This window comes from Excalfactoria chinensis, chromosome 5 (genome assembly GCF_039878825.1).
Source record: "Excalfactoria chinensis isolate bCotChi1 chromosome 5, bCotChi1.hap2, whole genome shotgun sequence".
NCBI classification, from domain to species: domain Eukaryota; kingdom Metazoa; phylum Chordata; class Aves; order Galliformes; family Phasianidae; genus Excalfactoria; species Excalfactoria chinensis.
Window position 1 is genome coordinate 48,763,246 of NC_092829.1, and position 20,521 is coordinate 48,783,766.

Below are 20,521 nucleotides of genomic sequence, written 5' to 3' on the forward strand. Positions count from 1 at the left end.
TCTGGAAGTTTAAATATACATTGAGATGGGGTGGAAAAAGTATTTTTCTACAGTCTTTTGACATCATGAAGTAGTCTAGAAACATGGGTTTAATATAACATTTCAAGAACAATCAACCAACTGCAGTCAGGCTTGTTTTGTTTCCCGTTTTCCCTTTGGTACATTGAACTGGCCACTAAGGTTCCTACTGCAAGTTTTTAGATCTGTTCCCTGAACTATGTCTACCTTGCCTTTCACTGCTGTCCGTATCTCAGAGCTCCTTCAGCAGTTCAGCTTCCTTAACTTGTGGTCTTCAAAGTTGGGATTTTTTCTTTTTTTGAGACCTCCTGATTTCCAGGTGTGTTTGTGAACATCTTGTATTTTCTTCCCAATGTGAATCTGGGCTTTTCGTTTTCTGGTGATTATACTTTGTGAGCTTATGAAGAGCAAACAAAACACTTTCAAACTCATCTCCCCAAACAGGTAACTCTTAATCATCTTAGCAACCCTTTTTCAAAACTGTTCTCACTTAAATTACTTAAAATATATTATTGCTTCCTGTTGTGATAGAAAACACCTCATCAGTCCATTTTATGTTCAGCCATTGCACCTCAGTTATCTCTCTACCATCACTTAGATTTGTCACCTCAACTCCAAGCAAAATTAGTCTCAAGAGCATGGCTTGGCATCTGGTACTGACATGTCACTGGGCAGTATCTGGTGGCATTATGTTTTTATTACTTAGGTCTATGAAGTCATCTATGTGATGGGATGCTATGATCCTTTTTCAGTGGTTAGGTTGCCTGCAAATTTCCTAAAACACACTGGTCAGTAATAATGACACTGAACAAGATCTATGCTGTGATTAGTCACTGAGTTGCCCACTTAAGTAATTTGTTTTAAAATCATGGTGTATTACTTTTGTTTTTGTTTTTAGACACCTCCCTGCCAAGTTCCTGACAAAATTCTAAGATTGTTATGTTCCGTCTCAGTCACCTTCACACTAGTAGTTTCCTATAGTCATAACGTAAAATGATGTTCTTTTGCCCCATGAGTTTGGAGCATTATTCTTGTCTAAACTGATGACACTTTCTTGAAGCTTGGCACAGATTGCCTTTTGATTAAAAATGGATCGTGTGTTGCATTTGATCCTAGTCTCTGCTATTTTCTGTGCTCTTGATTATTCTGAGAACTTGCAGAGCTTTGAGTCCAATCCATCTATGCTTATTTCCAAGCAAACACGCAAAAGCCTTCAGCTGGTGCCAGTCCTGAGCTATCCGTTCTTCAAAACTTCACTACATTCATCCTCTACTAGAGGCAGGAAGACCAACCAGCCTCCCTATGTGTGCTTTCATGGTGCAGTCATGCTTAGTGTGACAGCGAGCATCTGTCACATATTTCTCAATGGAGAGCAAATGAGAACTTGTTTTTGCCTAATGCTAATGATGCACGGTAGACCTTGCAGTAGCATATGCTTGTCTTGACCAGCCCTGGTCAGGTACCCTGGACAGTTCCCTTGCTGTTGCGGAGCTGAAGTTCAGGGCATTCCTGGCATACTCTTCATTGCACTTCCAAGGTCCTTGCTTGCTAGCCTTGAAAGCAACATGGTTCCTAAATCTGTGACAGGGTGCCATGAGAGTTCTGTAGGCAGGAGAGAAGATGATGGAGTGCCCTGTCCCCATTGCACAGCCCCAGGCAGTGGGCCCCATGGTGGAGGTTTGAGGGCAGTGTGGATGATAAGGGGCACTTGGAGGTGTTTTACAGGAGCAGTGGGGAGCTTTCCTGAACTGCTCTGTGTTCTTGTTGAGATTTCTAGATTGCTTCTAGCTCTTGAGTCTCAAGAAAACTGAGGAGTGCACTGCCCCCAAACCTTTCTTGCTGTAGTTCTAGATGAAATGGAAACTTGTCAGTGGTGTGATATTTATAGAATATTTTTCTACCCACAATCCTAGCTCTTAGACACAAGCTGTTACCAAGTAAGTGTGTGGTTCTGGGAATTGAACCTCTTGCTGTAGCCTGTCTTTTCAGAACCTGACCATTAGGCTTTAGTTGCTTTGTACAGGAAAAAAAAAAAGCCTTCATGTGAAAAAAATATCCAGAATTTGGATGATTTCAGATTAGATACAGATGATCTTTATGATGAGGATTTCTATTTCAGCAAATTAAATTGGGTATGGAATTGAAGTTTGTGTAATTCCTGCACCAAGTTTTCTGTTTTTATTTAATAAAAATGCAGGGAGTTGCTGCCGTCTTATTAACTTGCAGCCGGCATGCTTATCTTCTTTGTTCTTTGTTAAATATGAGCTGGCATGTGTTAGACTGCGTTAGTGTTCACTCTTTGGGACTTCAGTGGTTTCTAAATTTGGCATTGCTAAGCCGGTGCCCTGTTTGCTCGAATCAATTGGGGCTGCTATTTTTAGCAACAAAAGGGAATTGAAATAGCAATTTTCTTTCCATGTAATAGATCCCCAGGAGGAATACTGATGCAAGCTCTCTGTCATCCCATATTCTCCCCCTCCCCAAAAGCACTCAGACGAAAGGCAGCTGTCACGGTTTGCGGCTGTATTAATCTTTAATCAATCGAGTGTTTTCTGCATTCAGGTGTTCAGGGAAAAAAAGGGTCACGACGAGGATCTGCCTAGAATAACTGAGCACTCGTGCATGGTCTGTGCAGTCAGGACTCAGTGGGTAACGGCAGGGAATAGACAGAGTGGCTAAAAATAGGATTTGCTTCCAGTGTTTCTCTGGTCTATTTTTGATGCTTGATTTTGATAAGGTTGATTGGACTCTTGCTAAAAATAGCCGTTCCTAGCAAGTTGAGGACAAAAAGTAGAATATTTTTAACCAGCACAGACTAAAGTACTTTTGTTGGCTGGAGATAATCTAGAAGCTTGGTATTGGTCAATTGCCAGTGATTTATATAAATCTGTAATAGATGAAGCACTGCTTGATGCCAAGCAGGGATAGTCTCTTCTCCTCTTGCCAGCTTTTGTTTTCCCCAGGAGCTGTCATATTCTTAATATAGCCTCTGCGTTTCGTAGCAGAAGAATCTCGAGTCTTTAGTTATTTATGCAGTGTACTTCAAACCTATGCTAAGGTTAGCTATGCTAGGAAGTTTCTTCAAACTGTACTGCTTAAAAAAGCCACATAGCTTCCCGGTTTATTCCTTATGGTGTTTCTGCTACAGGAGGATGTTTGCAGTGAAGAAAGAACCTGATGTTCTTTGGAGTCTGTCCTGCAGGACCGGGACTGCTCTCCTGTGTGAGTGGAGAAATGTCTGGGAAACTCCCTCTGCAGTGCCATTTTGACAACAAATTTGTCCATCTTTCGTTGGGCAGAGGTGGTGGCTGTGCTGCTCTCCTGAAGATTGGGTTGTTGGCTTAGTTTGTTGGCAAGAAGAGGACAGTTAGACCCAAACTGCAGGACTCACATCTCCCTGGAAGGAATAACGTGGTTAGTGGCTTCAGCCCTCCTTGAGTGCATCTGCAGTACTTTGAAGGGCTCCCTTAAAACTCATGCTTTTCTTAACGAAAACAGGAAAATGACTAAACTGAAATGAATTTGTAGTTCTGAGAGGCTAGTAGAGAACACTAACTAACTAACTGTCATTAGTGCAAAGAGTGTGCTTGGTGCTGTTTGCTAGCAGCAGTATGGATACAGCATTCCATGCTTTATCTCCATTAAGCATCTCTGAAAGAGTATTTTGCTGTAGGAGCTGTGTTTTTGCAGGCTAGATCTCTAAGCTTTGTCTTCTCTGTTGTCTAACCTTGAGTTGGGGAGTCACGAATCTCTAATCTTGTTTCAGCGTGATTGCTCTGCAGAGCTGCAGTCAGATTCTCTGCGCTTGCTGCTGCTCACTCTCCCTGTATAAATGCTGCTCCTTGCTCATGTTGTGAGGCAGGATTTCTGCATGCCTGCCTTATGCCCTACTGCACCATTCTCTACTTTTGTTTTTAAGATATCCTTGCTGGATAAGGAGCAAGCAAAAATGTTCTTTCAGGACCTCAAATATTCACTTCCTTCAATGACTGTACTGCCATGGTCATACTTTTTCTCACCTGTGGGACTGCAGTCACCTTTGTAAGAGCAGATAATGCTTACCTAGCGTGCCTCTTGAGAGGAGGTACGTGTTCACTAGATCACCTCTTCCTTGGGAAAGCAATAACTGCTGCCTGTTGCAAACAAAAAAAGCCATTTGAGCATAGGTTCATTGCCTGCACTGATGCCTTATCTTGAGCCATGGGGTTTCCGGGGGATGTAGGTGCTGCTGGCAGCATTCACGTATGGGTGACCCTTTGTAGGCCTTCTGAGGAAAGTCTGGTTTTTAGTCCCTGAAGCTGTGTACCACTGGGCATATTCATCATCTTGTGTACTGAAGTCGCTGACTGCTTAAACAGTGTGTTTTGTAGACTTGGTCCGTGGCTTACGACAACAGAAGTTCTTCCCTTTCAGTGCAATACCAGGCATGTTACTGACTGCTGAGGTCATTCATCTTTGCTGTCTTTGTCATGGGTTGCCTTGAATTTGGCACCACCTAGGAGGTGACTCAGGTGTTTATGAATTGTGTGTGGAGTGCATGGGATGAGCTGTGAAATGGGCTGTGCTAAGCATTGTGAAGCAAAGTGGTTTGGTGGTGGTAAGGGTTATAGAATGAACTGCATCTATTGACAGCTAGTCTGGTAGGGGCAGCTATGGTGGATTCCTATGTGTCTTTGTCCTAAATTTAAGATATTCTTGTAAGAGCTCAAAGATATGTGAGCAAACTCATAGTGGAGGTTATGATGTTTTTACCATGCAAGAAGCAAAGATATGTCGCAGCCTTTTGGGAAGAGCTGCTTTACTGACCTAAAGCAGAGATTCTGATTTACACAAATGGTAAGTGGTAAGGATAATGCTGCAACTGAAAATGGGAACTGATAATCTGAGTTCTTGTGCCATTGATTTGTTAGTATACATGCAGTGGTAACTGAGAGGTCTCAAATCTGTTCTGTACTTACCATAGTATATTTAATACTGTGTTTTGGGACTTTCAGTTGCTTATCAGATTCTGTAGTGAAATACCTATGATTTTATAGAATAATTTGTAGTGTGCTCAACATGGCAACCAGTGCTCCAAAATACACTGATACCTGTTAGGGAACAGTAAGGTTAAGTTTAGAAAGGCTTTCTTCTCCTCTCAAGGCTGTGGTTTGGTGGAACTGCTGCACTTTCTGCTGTAACGTGTCAGAACACCTTCTACTCTTGAAAAGAGCTAAGACCTAAGATCCTCCTGATCATTTTTTATACTCTTCCTGTGGCATTTCCTGCAGTCAAAGATCAAATGACATAAACTCGTTGTATGCTTCGTTGGGTGGTGTGGATCCACTCTTATGTGGATAATAGCTATTAAATGAATAGTGTCTGATTGCTTGGAGCTGGAGTTGATAGCTAAAGTAATCTCTTTCACTTATTTGTTCTGATGAAGTAGGAGGCTTGATGTCAATACATCACATACAGAAATATGTCCGTGTTCGTTGTGCAAATTCACTTCAAGTTCCAGTGAGACCAGCCATATATTTGCATGTGTTTCCCATCAGTGCTCCGGCTGCCACTGAAGGAAACAGTGTAAAATACAGAGCTGCCAAGTAATAGACAAAATGTATTTGCTGCTTTTCTACGTAGTGCTTGCGTGTGTTTTCTCCCTGACCCCCAGTTCTGCAGAATACAGATACTGATGGAAGATAGGCATGTAGATCTGTGATTTTGAGTGCCAGTGGCTGTAGTGTTAGGAGAATGAGAGCGGAGATTAAAGCTCAGTAGATCCTCTTGACAGGAAACATTTGGATTGTCTGGTTACCACTGTGTTAAACATACCTGACTTCAGAATTGGAACTATTATTACTCAGTTGCACCATGAAAATGTGTTGTTGTGTAGGTATATTCAGCTACAGAGCTTGGGAGAAGAAGTTTTCATTTTGAAGATAAACACTTGAATACCACAGTGTTTTTTGTTTGGGGGCCTAGATACCATGCTGGAAGTTCTTTGCCCATTTATACCTTAGGCTGTATCCAATGCTTTGGGGGATTTTTCGGTCACTTATATTTGTGTGGTGTACACTGGTGGTTATTGTCAGGGGAAGACAAGTGTTGACTTCTTTGCCTGAAATCAGCGAGTGCCATGCTACCAGCTTCCATTCAGACCAACTTTAATTCAGCCGACTCCCACACAAGCTTCCTGGGCATTCTTCTCACTTCTCTTCAGGAAAGCGCAGATGGCTGAAGTGGGAAGTTACTACAGCTCGTCTGACTACTGAGTAAATGTGGATAGTCACACTTAGGAGCTGGTGCAGCTTTCTTGTGAAGACAATAACTAATTCCTACTCTGCTTGCTTTGCCTTCTTTAAGCTCTGCCAACTGCAGTCTGTTTGTAACTTTGCTGGAAGGCAGTCTGTAGAAGAAACAGAATTTAAATGATTAATCTACACTTGGAGTTAAACTGGCTTCAACACGTCAAGGTGATAGTTAAAACTGAGTTAAACTAGTGTATGTAGCCGGAGTAGTTAAAGCTGCAGCATTTGGCTTCAGAGCGGAAGACAGACGTGAATGTAATCACTGTGAAAACTGTAAGTGTGCAAGAGTTAACAAAACCTCTTTTTATCATCCGTCCCATCACACTTGTGATGCAGATAATCCAAAATATGGTGGAGGATAAGACAGTTGAACCTTGACTTCAGTGATGTTTGTACAGCCAGTTGCCTTCACCCCACCTCTCTTCCATTGCTTTCAACGGTGGATCCAATAAGCAAGACAAGTATCTGGGATTTCTGTTGTGCCTGCACTCTTAGGTACTAATCCTTTGAAGTGCTGCAGATACTTTTGTTAGTCCCTGCCTTACAGAGCATACACTCGCAGCTACAGTTGCTAAAGGCTGAACAGCTAGTGGTATCATAAAACTCAAAATACTTAGAAATTCTGAACTTGTTATTTGAGAATAAAACTATTAAGTCCACAAATTTTGAATCAGAAGGTAGAGAAACTGTCCACAAGCGCTCAGTGGAGGAGCCATTCTTAAGGCACCTCATTAACTCTGGAATGAGAGAAGCAACTCATTTCAAAGAGTCACTGAAGTCAAATGTTATTCAGCCTGGGTCAAATTAAATTATGCCTGGTTATTGCTCTAAGAGTAACAGGGAGTGGTGCTGGTACATATTTTCTGTGCTCTTGTTTATTCCATTATTTTGTTGAAAAAATAACGAACTGTGTGATAATGCATAGTATGAAACCAAAGATCAGCGATGCTGAAACTGAAGCCTGATGGTTCTAGAACCGAAGAGATGATACCGTCTTGCAGGGCTATAATGCTGTCTGGCTAAATGGGTGTCGTAGTGTTGACACAACTTGGATTACAGGCAGGTGGGCTCCTGTGAATGTATTCTTTGTTTCTTTTCCGAGGCCTTTTTCTGTCGTTTGGACCACTTCTTTACCTTTCTAAATTTGGATTTCTATCTATAGCAAAGCTTACTCACACTCACCTAATTATAGTTGAATAGGAATTGGCAAAACAGTGTGACACACTCACATGACCTTCTGAATACATTTCACAGGGGCTAACAATGCGGCGGGTAGAATTGATCACTAGCCATCACATCCTCTGTGTGCAGTGTGTGCTAGCATACTGGCAGTACAGTTGTGTATCTTCACCATATTGGAGCTATGATGTCTTGCAAACAAACTTTGAAATGAGGGAAGGGATAAATGTATGAGTGTATACCTTCATGTAGGGTTATCTATAAATCTAGCTTGAGTCAGGGATGTTACTGGATCTCATTCCTCGGCTATTATTGCATTGTTGACTTGCCATTTGAGCTGGAATAGGACCTTTGCTGGCAGCTTCATCACTTGTTATTATGTCTACTTATTTATAGCTAGCGGCAGAGAAACTGAAATGGTTACAGCATTTCCTAGTTGTTATTACTCAAACAGAAGTATACTGGCTACTGTTTGCATTCCAACTGTTTTGGGTGATCCACAGTGACTAATCAAGCCATCTGCAAACATGTTTCCTTCTGCTGCCCTGGGGGGAAACTGCTGCTAGATGCAGTGCTGGTTGCACACCTCATTCAGCTGTGCTGGGGTATGGGTGGGCTTGGGAATTGAACCAGCACTCCCCGTTCAGTTTTCTGAACTGTTAAATGAGCCCTGTTATTTGAGGCATGCCTCGGTTCAGGGCTAAGCTGTTCTGATCTGTCTGAGGGCAACTGGATAAGTATGGTGTATTCTGTAGCCACTTAAGAGAGCAGAGGTGGATGAAGGAGTGGTGAGCTGCAAGTGTAAGAATGTTGAGGTGTAGGAATTGGAGCTGATGGGAGTGAATAGTTGATAGAAGGAAGTGGTGCTGAATGTGCTTGCTCCATCAGTAGTTGGGAGAAGCGGATGGTGGATGAGGGAGTTGCTGTTTAGTGAGTAAACTGAGATGATCAGCTACTGGTGTGGTGAGCCCCGGAATAATCTGTCAAACTAATGGCATGTTGAGTCATTCAGTGATTTTCAGCGTGTGGAAAAGAATCCTAGAAAGACTTGAGGCTTGACACAGATACCAGTCCACCCACAGGTGAAAAAACTCTAGATGCAACTGTCTGCTTTGGTCAGTCAGACTTGCTGGTGGCAAGGCATTGCAGTCACAGGGATCTGAAAACTCCTGGAGAGTCTTAAACAGGTGTCTTCTGCTTTGAGACATTCTGTCCATGTAATAAAATATTGAATTCTTACAGGCTTTAGGATGCTTTTTATTTTGCTATGTACAGTGTATGATTTTTAGAAACATCTTAAGTCACATTGCTTTGGAAGTAGCATAGCAGGCCAGAAAACTGGTGTGAGAAGAGATGCTAAACATGATTCTTGATGCGACTATAAGGCCCGTAACTCTTTCAGTACATGAAAAGGGTAGTGGGGGCTTCCTGAGAGACTATTAATAAAATTTCAAGTTGTATGCCTATTCCAGAGACTTTTTGTCTCTTGGCTAGAATAAGTACTTCAGTAGCCTGCTAATGAACACTTATTGCAGTTATTTCTGTGAAGCAGCTAATGGATATCCATCTTTCTTTCCCAGTGGTCACAGGAGCTACTGATGGAATTGGAAAAGCCTATGCAGAAGAGGTAAGAATTCTTATTGTTTGGAACTGTCCTGATCCCTGGCAAGATGTCAAGCATCAGGCCTTGTCCCTTCATCTTGTTTTAATATGTATGTGTGGAGATTGAGGTCTTTTGTGTTGCTTCCCTCAGGTGGCTAGCTGAAAGTCAAATCTCACTTATTTTGTGACTTCCATTTTCAGCGCTCACCTTCTCCTTCATTTTTTACTTATTTAGTAACTGTAATTATTTTCACCTACCCCAAGCTTTGGAATTTTCTTTTGGTATTTCCAGGCACTGGCTAAATGGCATTTCTAGCTGCCTGCACTGTGTTCTAATTATTCCCTATGGTTTATCAAGTCTCTGAAGCTTGGGTTTTTTATCCATTTTACTGTGCTTTTGCTCTTGATAAGTATGCAGGTTCCACATGTGGTACTTCAGCGTTATCGTTTAAAGAGAGGAAGTACCTCTTAGTGTGGGGCAGTTTAGCCTGTGAGCCCAGAGAACATCATAACAAATAGTGCTGGCTACAGCAACCAACAGCAAAAATATTTTTGAACTCCAGCATCAGTATCAAAATGAGCCTGTTTGTATTCATTTTTTGTCTTCTCTAAGGCACTCGCATGATTGTGTGAGGTAATGATCTGTGAGGGATCCTCTTTTCAGGAGTTTTCTGTTTCGCAGGGCCCATGGCCCTCGTTAAGGGCAGTCCTCAGCCTTCAGACTCCCCTTTCATCCCAGTGTGCCCTGCTATGTGCACTCCTTCCCCCAGGCTCCTTGCTGCTTTGCAGATAGGAACACCTGGCCCTACTAAGGGGGGAGGCTGATGTCAAGAGCACCTGATTCTTGTGCAGGGCTGACAGCTCCTACATGCCAAATTATGCCAGTTACATGGCCCTGAAGCAAATTATGCAACACTTAAATAACTGCCTAGAGCAAGTGGAAGGAGGTTGTTGTGCCCAGGGCATAGTACTACTGGGAGGAAGCCCTCTGATGTGCAAGATACCCCCCTGAACATTGTGGGTTGTTGGTTTCGGGCTCTATATGTTAGGTTATCAGGTGAGTGAAACTACAGTTTTGCTTTATGTTCTGCCGGTGTCTGTGAGAGCTAGGCTGTCTTTGAACACAAATGTGTGCTGCTGGCAGACTCCTGTTACATGTACACCTAGTGGGAAAGCTGATTTCTAAGTATGAAGCCCTGATGGGAAACATGGGCTGTTTCAGTTTTTTTGCTGGTGTTACTGTAGGCACAGAGCACTCCAGAGGGTGCAGTCATTCTAGAGCTATAGAATAAGATGTACTTTCCTCTTCGAATATTTAGGTGGATGATAGATGTTTAATTACATCAAGCGAATAGAGGGTGAAATATGAAATACCCTGGAAGATTTCTCACTCTTTCAGTTAACTCAGGTTTGTCTGTCTTCCTAAGACTGCCAGCAGAGGCTTGACTTTCTACTAGGAATTCCCTTCAGGTTAATATAAGTGCCACTGGCATACACAGCTGCTTGGGTACTCACAGCTGTGAATATAATCATGCAGATTATTTCCTTCTCTTTGGAGGAGTTAAAGTGAGTAATGCAACTGTTGAGATCTCCTCTTCAAAAGTTCAGTATCATCTCTGATTATTGGTGGGAGAGTGTTAGAAATTGGTATATTCCCTGGTTGTTTTATGCTATGGTTGCTTTCTTTATTTTCCAAGCGGTAAGCTGTTTTTACTCTTTACATTGCTGTAATAATAAGACCTTTGTTCCTTGCTCAGCATTGATATCCTTTTCATAATGGTGCTACCCCTTCAGGAACAGTGCTCTGCTAAATGCAGGTGCTCTCTGTCCAATGCTTGCCTTTGGTTCCAGTGCTTGTCTTTGGCTCCAACGGAGCATGCTTGCTTTCTTCCTTGTTTTTTAATGAGGGTATACTCAGAACTTGGTATTTATTGACCCATTGTTGCTATACTCCTGATTAGCAAAAGCAAACAGAAGAAATTTCATCTTGGATGATAAACTACAGGTTGTGATCCAGTTGAGTGAATGATGATGCATATCTGCATCTCTTTAGTGCTGCTCTAACAGGAGCTCTAACTCTACTTTTGGGAGAGCTGTCAATCACACTCTTTTCTTTGAGAGAAAGAGTTTGAACAGCAGCTATGTTTTGCTATCAAAGTGGAAAATGTGGTAGTTACTAACATTGGATTTATGGAAATTAGACTCCTACATCCACCAACTCAATTAAAACGATGACTTTTGCTTGCATCAATTAATCCTTAAGCTGCAGGGGCATCTTCCCATTGTGCTGCTCTAGATTAGTTTTTGTGATTATTTTAAGGTCCTCTCATTTGGCGTTTCCATCTTGACGAGGTCATTGGCCAAAGATTCGAGTTTAATGGCTGGTTATTTACAATGTAACTGGATCTTCCTCATTCCTTATATGAAAAATGTGATCAGTTACTGGAACATCAGAGCATGATTTTTTTTTCTCTTTGGCCAGCTGTGATTTTTTTCAATTCACTAGGCCTCTATTGGTGAATATTCAAAGACACGGCAGAACTCTATCGGGTTACATCAGCCAGTGAGCACTGTATCTTTTCTAAGACATATTGTTTCTTTTGGATGATACCCATTCCTAGTTACAAGTTGTTTCTTAGACATTTTTTTTTTTGTGCTCTGTACTTAAATGATTCTTCTTGTCATTTGGTTTCCATTTCTGGATTTGAGGTGAGCTTCTCAGGAAAACTCTTCAGTGTCAACATAGCAGCACTTTCTCTCAAGTTGCATTTGCTTTGGAAGTTCTCAGAGTTGCTGGGAGTCTGCTAACTTGCTGTAGCAATGTGACTTTACTTGATCTGTTTTGGGGACTGGTACAATTTGGCACTTTTCTGTAAGATGAGGTACCTGCTTAAAGCAGTCTGTGAGAGCCCAGTGCTCACTGCTGACAGGAAGCAAGCTGTGTGTCATCAGTCTAGAGTTTGCACCTATGAGGAGTAGCTGTAGGGCTTTCCTGCCCCTTGGTACCTCAGCTGTTTCACAGTAAGCAGATTATTGTCAAGATTGTCCAAAGTATCACAGGCAGAGATGCTTTTACCTAAACCTTTTGTCTTTGCTTTCTTGATCCTGTGGAACTGGAGAAAGCTATCTTAATCCCTTCTTCTCTTTTCCACCATCTCCAAAGCCTACTGCCTGAGTTTATGATGAAACTGTTCCAGTAAGCTATCTGCCTGGAACAATAGGATACAGTGTTTTTACTTTTCATTGAAATAGGCATTTGCAAAAGAAAGGCTGTTTGTTTTCCATTGCTGTGTAATTCAGGTATCTAGCTGTCTTTCTGCAATGTTCAGTTGTTAGATTGCATTGCAAGCATGCAAAGTTAGGTCTGATTTGATGATCAGGATACATTGTGGCCACAGCTGAATTTACACAGATTGCTTTTCTGAAGGAACTGTGTGAGTTAAGTGGACCTTTATTACATACGAATAGGCAAAGAGTAGAGCCTGGGTTCTCCCTGAGTAAGTTGCTAAAGAGGCATTCAGTGTAAGAGTAATTTTGCCAGCAGGTGTTGAAGTGACCTTGGATATAGTAACTGGGCATTTTGAACTTAATTGTGGATAGTAGCTTCTTTGGTACGACTTTCACAAGTGTAGAAAGACTGTGAAATACCTGCTTTTGATTATCTGCTGCATACGTGTGCTTGCACACCTGTATGGGATGACAAAGAATATAGTAAGTTTTCCACGAGGGAATTCAAGAAGGAAGTGTGTGCAAGCACTTGTCCTCTTTCCCCCCTCCATATCTCTGTGTGAAACTGTAACTCTTCAAACTTGCTGATTGTTATTACAGTATTGACCAATCCTTGCAGTAATTAGAATGCTGATTTGGAAGTGTTGTATGACTGTCCTTATGTCTCCTGTTTGTTTTTTCAGTTGGCAAGGCGTGGAATGAAAGTGGTTCTAATCAGTCGGTCAAAAGAAAAGTTGGACCAAGTTGCTGGTGAAATAAGTGAGTTGAAAACTTCTTCCTTACATTTCACATATGTGCTTATAATTAAAATAAATGTGATTATGTGTTAATTTCTTACAGGCTGATATATGCAACTCTAGTTAAAAAATAAAAGCTTGTTTTTGTCCACGGCACAGATATTACAGATATAAATGATAAAGACCTTGCTAAATAATTTTGCAGATGTTCTTTATCTTCTGGGGACAGTAGGTTTTAGTTCTGGTGATGAGGCGCTGAAACAGGTTCTAACCCAAGCCATTCTGTGGCAAGGTTCTATGAATATGTACTTCTAAAACTGTTAGTATTGCATAAGAACTGCCTGCCAAGTCAGACTGAAATACCACTGATTGTCATGATAGGCATCTCGAAAGGTAATGAGGAGAGAAACATGTAGCCATTCCTTCACCTGAATATTACCTCAGCTTGAAGCAAGTATGATTTCATGGGTTTCAACCACAGAGGTGGTTTCTTTGTTCCTTGTGTTATTCACTGTATAACAAAGCATACAGATTTACTGTGAGTATGAGTGGTTGTTTCCCTCCTGCTCCTCTAATTTCATTTTGTTTTGGATAAACTACTCAAAGATCATTGTAAAGAGCTGGGAGCTCTATTAGGGTAACAAATGTTTGTAGTCATGGGAATGTGGGGAATGAGTTACTGTGCAAGTGTAAGAGCCTATGCTAGGGACTGTTTCTTCAGTAAGCATCTAGTAAATGGTTATATATAAGAAAAAGGGAGTAACTTCAGTTTTCCTATCACAAATGTAAAATCAATATTTGTATGAGGTCAGTTAGTTTCCTTATGTCTCTTGCAAACAAATGATTTTCCAACTAGAGCAAAATATAACCATAATGCAGAAAAATTCCTACTGTAATCTACATCTCTTTTATTAAGGCAGATTTAATACGAGTTTATTAGTTTATGCATAGTATGTCAAGATAAAAGGAGAAATGTAGCTTTGTGTGTAGAGCTGTTTGATAAGCAGGAGTGGGAGTCGTGTACTATAAAGCATGTTTCTCGGCATAATGATGTTGGATAATGAAGGCTTTAAGATCCTTCTTCTGTGTTACTTGTTTTGCTTAGACTTTCCTAAAATGGTTTGTGTATATAATATAGGTAACTGTAAGAGCTGCTCTCTTTCAGAGGTCATAACAGACTCAAGCCAAAATAATACAGTTAAAACTTCCATTGAATTTGTTAGTGGCACCACTTTACTATGAAGTGTCGTCTAGAAGTATGCACAAACTGTCTTGTACTGTTGTACTGGGCTGCTTAGTCTAATGATAACTTAATCACAAAAGGGCTTCAGCTTGCTTATTGATGACTACTTTACTAGTTTGCTGAGAAAAACAGGGCATACAGTTCTCTTTACATTAGTTTAAATGTCACTGTATGTAACTTTAATGTCCATTGTAAGACAGCAGGTAAAACTGTTTTCTAGAGAGAAAAATCTGTGTGTGTATTTAGATGGTAAAGAGCATCCTTATTAGAACTCAGATGGCATCAGATCCTACCTTCTAGTTTGGAAGTAATTGTCCCTGCTTGTTAGTATCCTTCATTTAAGAATGTCACTGCAGTGTCCGATCATACCTCTTTTACACTAATCTTGTCAACGCAGCAGCAGAGTAAATCAGCTGTACGGATACCGCTGCTTGGGTAACCCATGTGAGTACTGAAGCTTATTGCTAATACTGAAGTTGGAGCTACAGTCTTTTTGGTGGTTAACTGCAGCAGCTGGGTAATAGCTTGCTGTGTATGTGGGCACACAGTCGTGTTTCTTCCTGCGCTGTATACAGGTATCTTCCTGAGTAAAAACTGAATTGCTGGAAGTTATCTACAAATATCTCGTTCAAGAAACAAATGCTTTCTTAAGCATGAAGCATTTCTGAAAATGGTCATAACCCTTTCTGAACCAGTCTGGAAATCTCTTTCTCCCTGGAACTTGAGCATGATGCTGACAAGACAGATAAATCTCCTGCTTTGTGCTTTCAACACCAAAATGATGGCTGCTGAGAGAGTTCTTCAGATGAGGGGAGGAAAAAAAAAGTACATCTACTTTTGTAGAGCCACCTGTAATACATAATTACTGTTAGGCCTCACCCAAACATTTTTCTGCTTTCTTTCCTAAACGATTCTGAAATGAGATGACTCATATTGGGTTTTCAGAACATTCTTTTGACAACACTGAGCTACTGAAATGTATACCTTGTTCATTGTAGCATATGCTAAAGGATTAGGATAGTCTGCATAATCAAGCAAATCAGAATAGTGCTCTCAGATCCTAATAGGCTTTAGCTGTACAGCAGTTTCTTGTACCCAGGCTCATGATGTGGTCTCTGCAGTCTGTTCAGATGTTGCCATGTATAAGATGGGCATGTATGGTTTTTTTTTTTTCTTCAGTTATTGCACTGTTGCCAGCAGGTATGTAGGTATGTTCTGAATAGACTTGGGAAGAGCTCCAAAGAAACTCACTTTTTAGGGGTTGAAATGTGAAGGATATAATGAAAACTCACCTAGTGAGGAGAACGCTGTAAACAGAGTTTTTCTTTATGGAAATCTGTCAAAAGGAGAATTTGGTCTTGGTGTACATTGTTAGCAGGTAGCTGACCAGGACAGGCAGTAGTGTTGTGCATGAGCTGTGAGGAGGAAAGAAAAAAAGCAACTCGTTGGCAGTCTGTCTCTAATACTATTCAACAGTTACTGTCCAAAACGTTACTGGTTTGGTTCCTGAAGTCAATTTTTAGAATGGTCTTGATTCTGCTACTTATGTCACTGCAAAACCTTCTATTAACATTAAAATCTGCACTTGATGACTATTTACTTAGCACATAGTGTTTTTCAAGTTGTTTAACTATCTTGAACTACACTGTGATCCCAGATACTTGAGCTGCATCATAAATTGAGAGCTTTCATCTTCAGACATGGGATCTGTCATGTTCACACTACCCTTTGGTGTGCTGCAAGTATGCACAAGTAAGGAATGGGATGTGGTGCCGAAACCAGAAACATTTCATAGGCAGATGGCTCTCACTGCCTTTTTTCCTGCTTTCTTGGTAACAAAATTATGGGTGGCACTCTGAAGTACCTCAGATATAGGTACTTCTGGAGTACTTTTTCACATTATCTCTGCCCTGTCAATTGAGTTTCCTCGCCCTGCCCTTGCACATCTTACCCACCAGCTCTGAGATGCAAGGAAGAACATTTGTACTTTAATAAGGGAGGCTGCAGAGCAGACGTACTTGATCTGAGGAAGGGGACATCATCTTACTTTCCTTGCATGGGGATTGACAAGGTTCACTTTCTTGAGCTTAACTTGAAGGCTGACTGTGTCTGGCAGTTATTTTGACCTTTTGTGATCTACTTCAAGGTAAATTAATGCTTGCAGCCTTCCATCATTTGAGTTGGCTTTGGGTTGACATACTGTATCCTCCTATGTTTCTTGGACTTGACAAAATTGCTTCTAATATTTTTAACTTGTTTTAATGCATTAGTCAAAGATACTAGAGATATAACATTTAACATGTTGTACCGTAAAAATCTTTGATTCAGAATGAACTCTTGGGCTTCATCTTGGGAGGAAGTTTCACTGCGATGGAGTGAAAGTAGTTTTCTATGGGTTTGCCTTGAATGGGGTCAGATGCTTACTAAAGGAGCAGTTGTTAGGCAGCATAGAAAGCTGAAGGAGGATTCAAGCCAAAGTTGTTATTAATTTGTCATTAAATAAAATGGATGAACCCTGAATACAATTGGCATATCATGAAAAGTTAGAGTGGTCAAGAAGGGAGCTTCTTTTTCATGGTCTTTGGTTTTTCTTTCATTACAAAGCATTCTGCTTCTGCATTTTTCTCCCACCAGTCCCTCTTTTTTCTATGCACATTTTTTGTTGTTTTTTTCTCAGTGAAACTTTGCAAATGTGGCTTATCAGTGGGGGGAAAGCTCACATTTTCTTTAATGCACAGAAACTTAATGACTGTTTCTATTAAATAACCCTTGTTTGTTACATACGCTTTTGTGGATGCCAAAAAGTAGAGCTCTTGTGCTGTTAGTCACTTTGCTAACACAAAAGTTGCAATATATTGCTTATCACTTTCAGCATAATATAAACCTAGTATTACATGGAAAAGAAGGTTGTCTTCACAAGGGCAAGTCTTCATTGCAAATCTGTTTTAAGGCAATTGTTAGCAATCTGATTGCCTGAGAGATGTAAAACTGGGACTTTTGAGAGTCTCTGACCCAGGAAGAGCACTGGATGATCCACACATGGCTGTCTCCTTCTACAGCTTTGCTCTACGGGTGACATTTTTAAGCAAGTTGAATTGCATTACAGCAAAGCTGTAAAAATCTGTAGCTCTGCTTAAGAAGTGCTGATTGATGGTCACTTTTGTGTTTTCCAGGAGTATGCTGTGATGGGGAAAATGCTTAATGCCGGTTACTAGCTCACAGAGAAAGGAGGCTCAGTTGGTCTGTTTTTCACTGTGGATTCTTTAGGGGAAAAAAACAAGCAACAACAACAAAAAGCCATAAATAAGAACAATAAGTGATCTAAAGATGGCTCAGCTAATGACTACATGTATGCTGTGCTTGCTGCAAACTCTCTTAGCATGTGCCTCACTTCCAGTGCTCAACTGGGCACAGTACTGCTTTCTGTATTCTGTGCAAATACTAGGCTACTTAACAGTGTATTTTCCCTTACAACTAATACTTTGGAGAATCCTGAAGACTTTGTTTTCAAGTTACGGGCTTCTAATTACACTATTTTTCAGTGGGTGCCAAACCCAGATGAAACTATCAGAGACTTAACCAATAATAGTGAATGACTGTGAAGCTGCTGACTCCAGTTCATGTAGTGACTGACTTAAATGTCCTGAATCTGCCTTAGGAGCAGGGGCAGATTGTTTTGCGTCTTGGGGCACATCTCCTGCCTTACCCACAGATGGACTGTGGCGAGTTGGATGGCAGGCTGTGAGTGTTGAGCATTGGCCGTGCCTGCAGACGTAAGGCTGCCAATGGGAAGTGCTGGCACAGCTTGGCTGCGCAGCCCCAGCTGTTTGCATGTGCAGCTGCTTCCAGGCTGTCTGGTGCTGTGCTTTTAGTTGATTTAGGAAAGCTTACAGTACTGAGCATAAAATTTGAGTGAAAGGGTTCATTGATTGATCCTGTGTGTGGCTAAGAATGTTTTTTCTGACTTGAGAAGTGTATCATAGAGGCAATAATATATAGCAGTGGTGGAGTCAGAGGAGCAAGCAAAGGCAAGTGTTAATAAAGTGTGTTTTCTTTGTATGTTTTCTACTGTTCACACAAGTTAAAAACTTAGATGTCCCATATAGTTTGAAGGGTTGTGGACTATGGCTTTAGAGATCCATCTTGTGCTGTCTCTTTCAAAGCTGAAAAGCGAAGAACTGATTTGCATATGTGTACTGGAACTTGAAGCTGTTTAACACATTTTTAACATTTTAAACAAGATCTGACATTTCTTACCTGTTCTGCGCTTTTATGTGACTAGATTTTTAAAGTATTTACTGTTTTTGAAGGACATTGTATGCAGACATTAGTGCACTATATAAGGAATTACTTGGTAACGTTGCTTCAGAAGTAGAATGAGAGGAGTCCAAATCTGTTCTTTAGAACTTGATTAATTGTGTATACATAAATGCTTATAAAGTGTGTTTTAACATAGCAAATTATGTTAAATTGTAGGTAGGCATCTCATTATGCTTTGCAGAAATGGATACATTACAACAAGTTCTGTTTGCACCCAGCTTTGCAGAGCTTTCTTTTAGGTATGGCTTAATTTATTCCTTTGGTGACCAGTGCTCTGCTTCAGGGTTTTATGGAGATATCTGTGACTTATTGTAGGACTTTTGTTTGGATACCTAACTGTTGCTGCATATCTGCTGTCTTTCTGAACACCCACATTCTCTTCCTCTGTGCAGCATCCCTCTGGATTAGGGTCAGCAGTGTCTGATGCCCATCTTCTGGGCTGGTGTCACTGCCCCTCTCACAGAAATGGATAGTGTGATCTATCCTTCAAGAGTAGGACTGATAGAATTGCACAAATAGGACGTCTCTTCTGACTCATCCTTTTTGGTATTCAGTATGTTAGTGGACTTGGTAACTGAACCATGAATAAATGCAGGCGGCAAAAGAGCCCAGAGCCTTTGCTCTAGGTCACCTTTTCTCTATCTGTGCTTCTGTTGTCTAATTCCTGAAAGCTGTTGCAGGTTCCTCAAGGATTTTTGCTGTTTCCCCCACCTCCACCCCCAAATAAATGTCCCCATGTACCTTTGGTAATCCTGTATTACATTGTGACTGACTTTCTTTTGCATCCCACTTCAAAACATCTTAATCAATTCCAAGGTATTGGGTAACTTTGAGCCACAGTTAGCAGCAGATTTCTTGCAATCTTAAGTCCCTACAAAATGATCAGAAAAAGTGAGTAGTTCTTATACCTGGCTGGTTTTAATAACCTATAACCTATAACATATAACTATATGATGCATAGTATCAACAAATTGTACAGCAATCTGCTACTGCCTGTCAAAGTATTTAATGGTCTTTCTTGAAGACAGATTCAGCGCACGCTTAACATTCTATGTTCTACTTCTGTGGACTTTGGAAGTCCCAAACATGATGCATTCTGCAAATGAGTGGGTCTCTCTTACTAAACAACTAAGCTGTAGAGCTGTCTGCAGACACTCTAGTCTTGAATTCTTCTTCCTATCTGCTTTGTGTAGACACAGCACTGAAAAGCAGGAGGTTTTGCTTTCATCTTTCTACTTCTCTCAGTTTATCCAGTTGTTACAGACTGTTTCTAGAGACTGGATCCTGGTTCACTGTGAGTCTTGCCACTGTCATGAAACTGAAAAGATGAGGTCCTTATTTGTGAATGCGATTGAACTGATTGACTCTTAACCAAATTTTTCTTAGCTGTATGTTGAAGAGTTGAGAGCAATTTTTCTTCTCCTGCCACTGGTTTGCTTCCTTCTTTGGCCATTGAGAAGCTAAAGACCAAGTGAAACCTCTTCTGTATTTTTGCAGGCAGTTTCTTTGCCACATCATTGAGATGGCAATGTTTCTATCAGGCTCTGACTATAAGCAGATAAGGTGTTTCAGTTCTAGCAAGAGGTTTTTAACGTACTTTTCTCTGAGTCTGAAATAACTGTAATCCATACCTTACAGTATGGGCCTCATGTGCCTTATCCCGAACCTTTCTGTTGTAAAGGTGACTGGGTTTGTTTCGACGTATGTAGCATAAATTTAATCCAGCCACTTTGAAAGCAGCAGTGCAAGTACTAATGTTATTTTTTAGGGACAGTCTCCTCTTGTTTCCCTGTTTCTCTGCAGGATTTGTCACCACAGAACCCATTAACACTGACACTGCCTCTGTCATACCAACAGAGCTGCTTCTCCTGACCACCAGGCTGCTGTCTGCTTTCATTTGCATC

General features: G+C 40.9%; 1 protein-coding gene across 1 annotated transcript in view; it reads left to right on the top strand.

The window, feature by feature from the left end:
- Window positions 1–20,521, top strand: part of HSD17B12 (hydroxysteroid 17-beta dehydrogenase 12) — a 69,821-nt gene that overhangs the window by 14,308 nt on the left and 34,992 nt on the right. Inside the window, 2 exon segments of the mRNA XM_072338777.1 lie at window positions 9,068–9,114; window positions 13,001–13,076. Coding sequence (XP_072194878.1) covers window positions 9,068–9,114; window positions 13,001–13,076 — 123 coding nt within the window.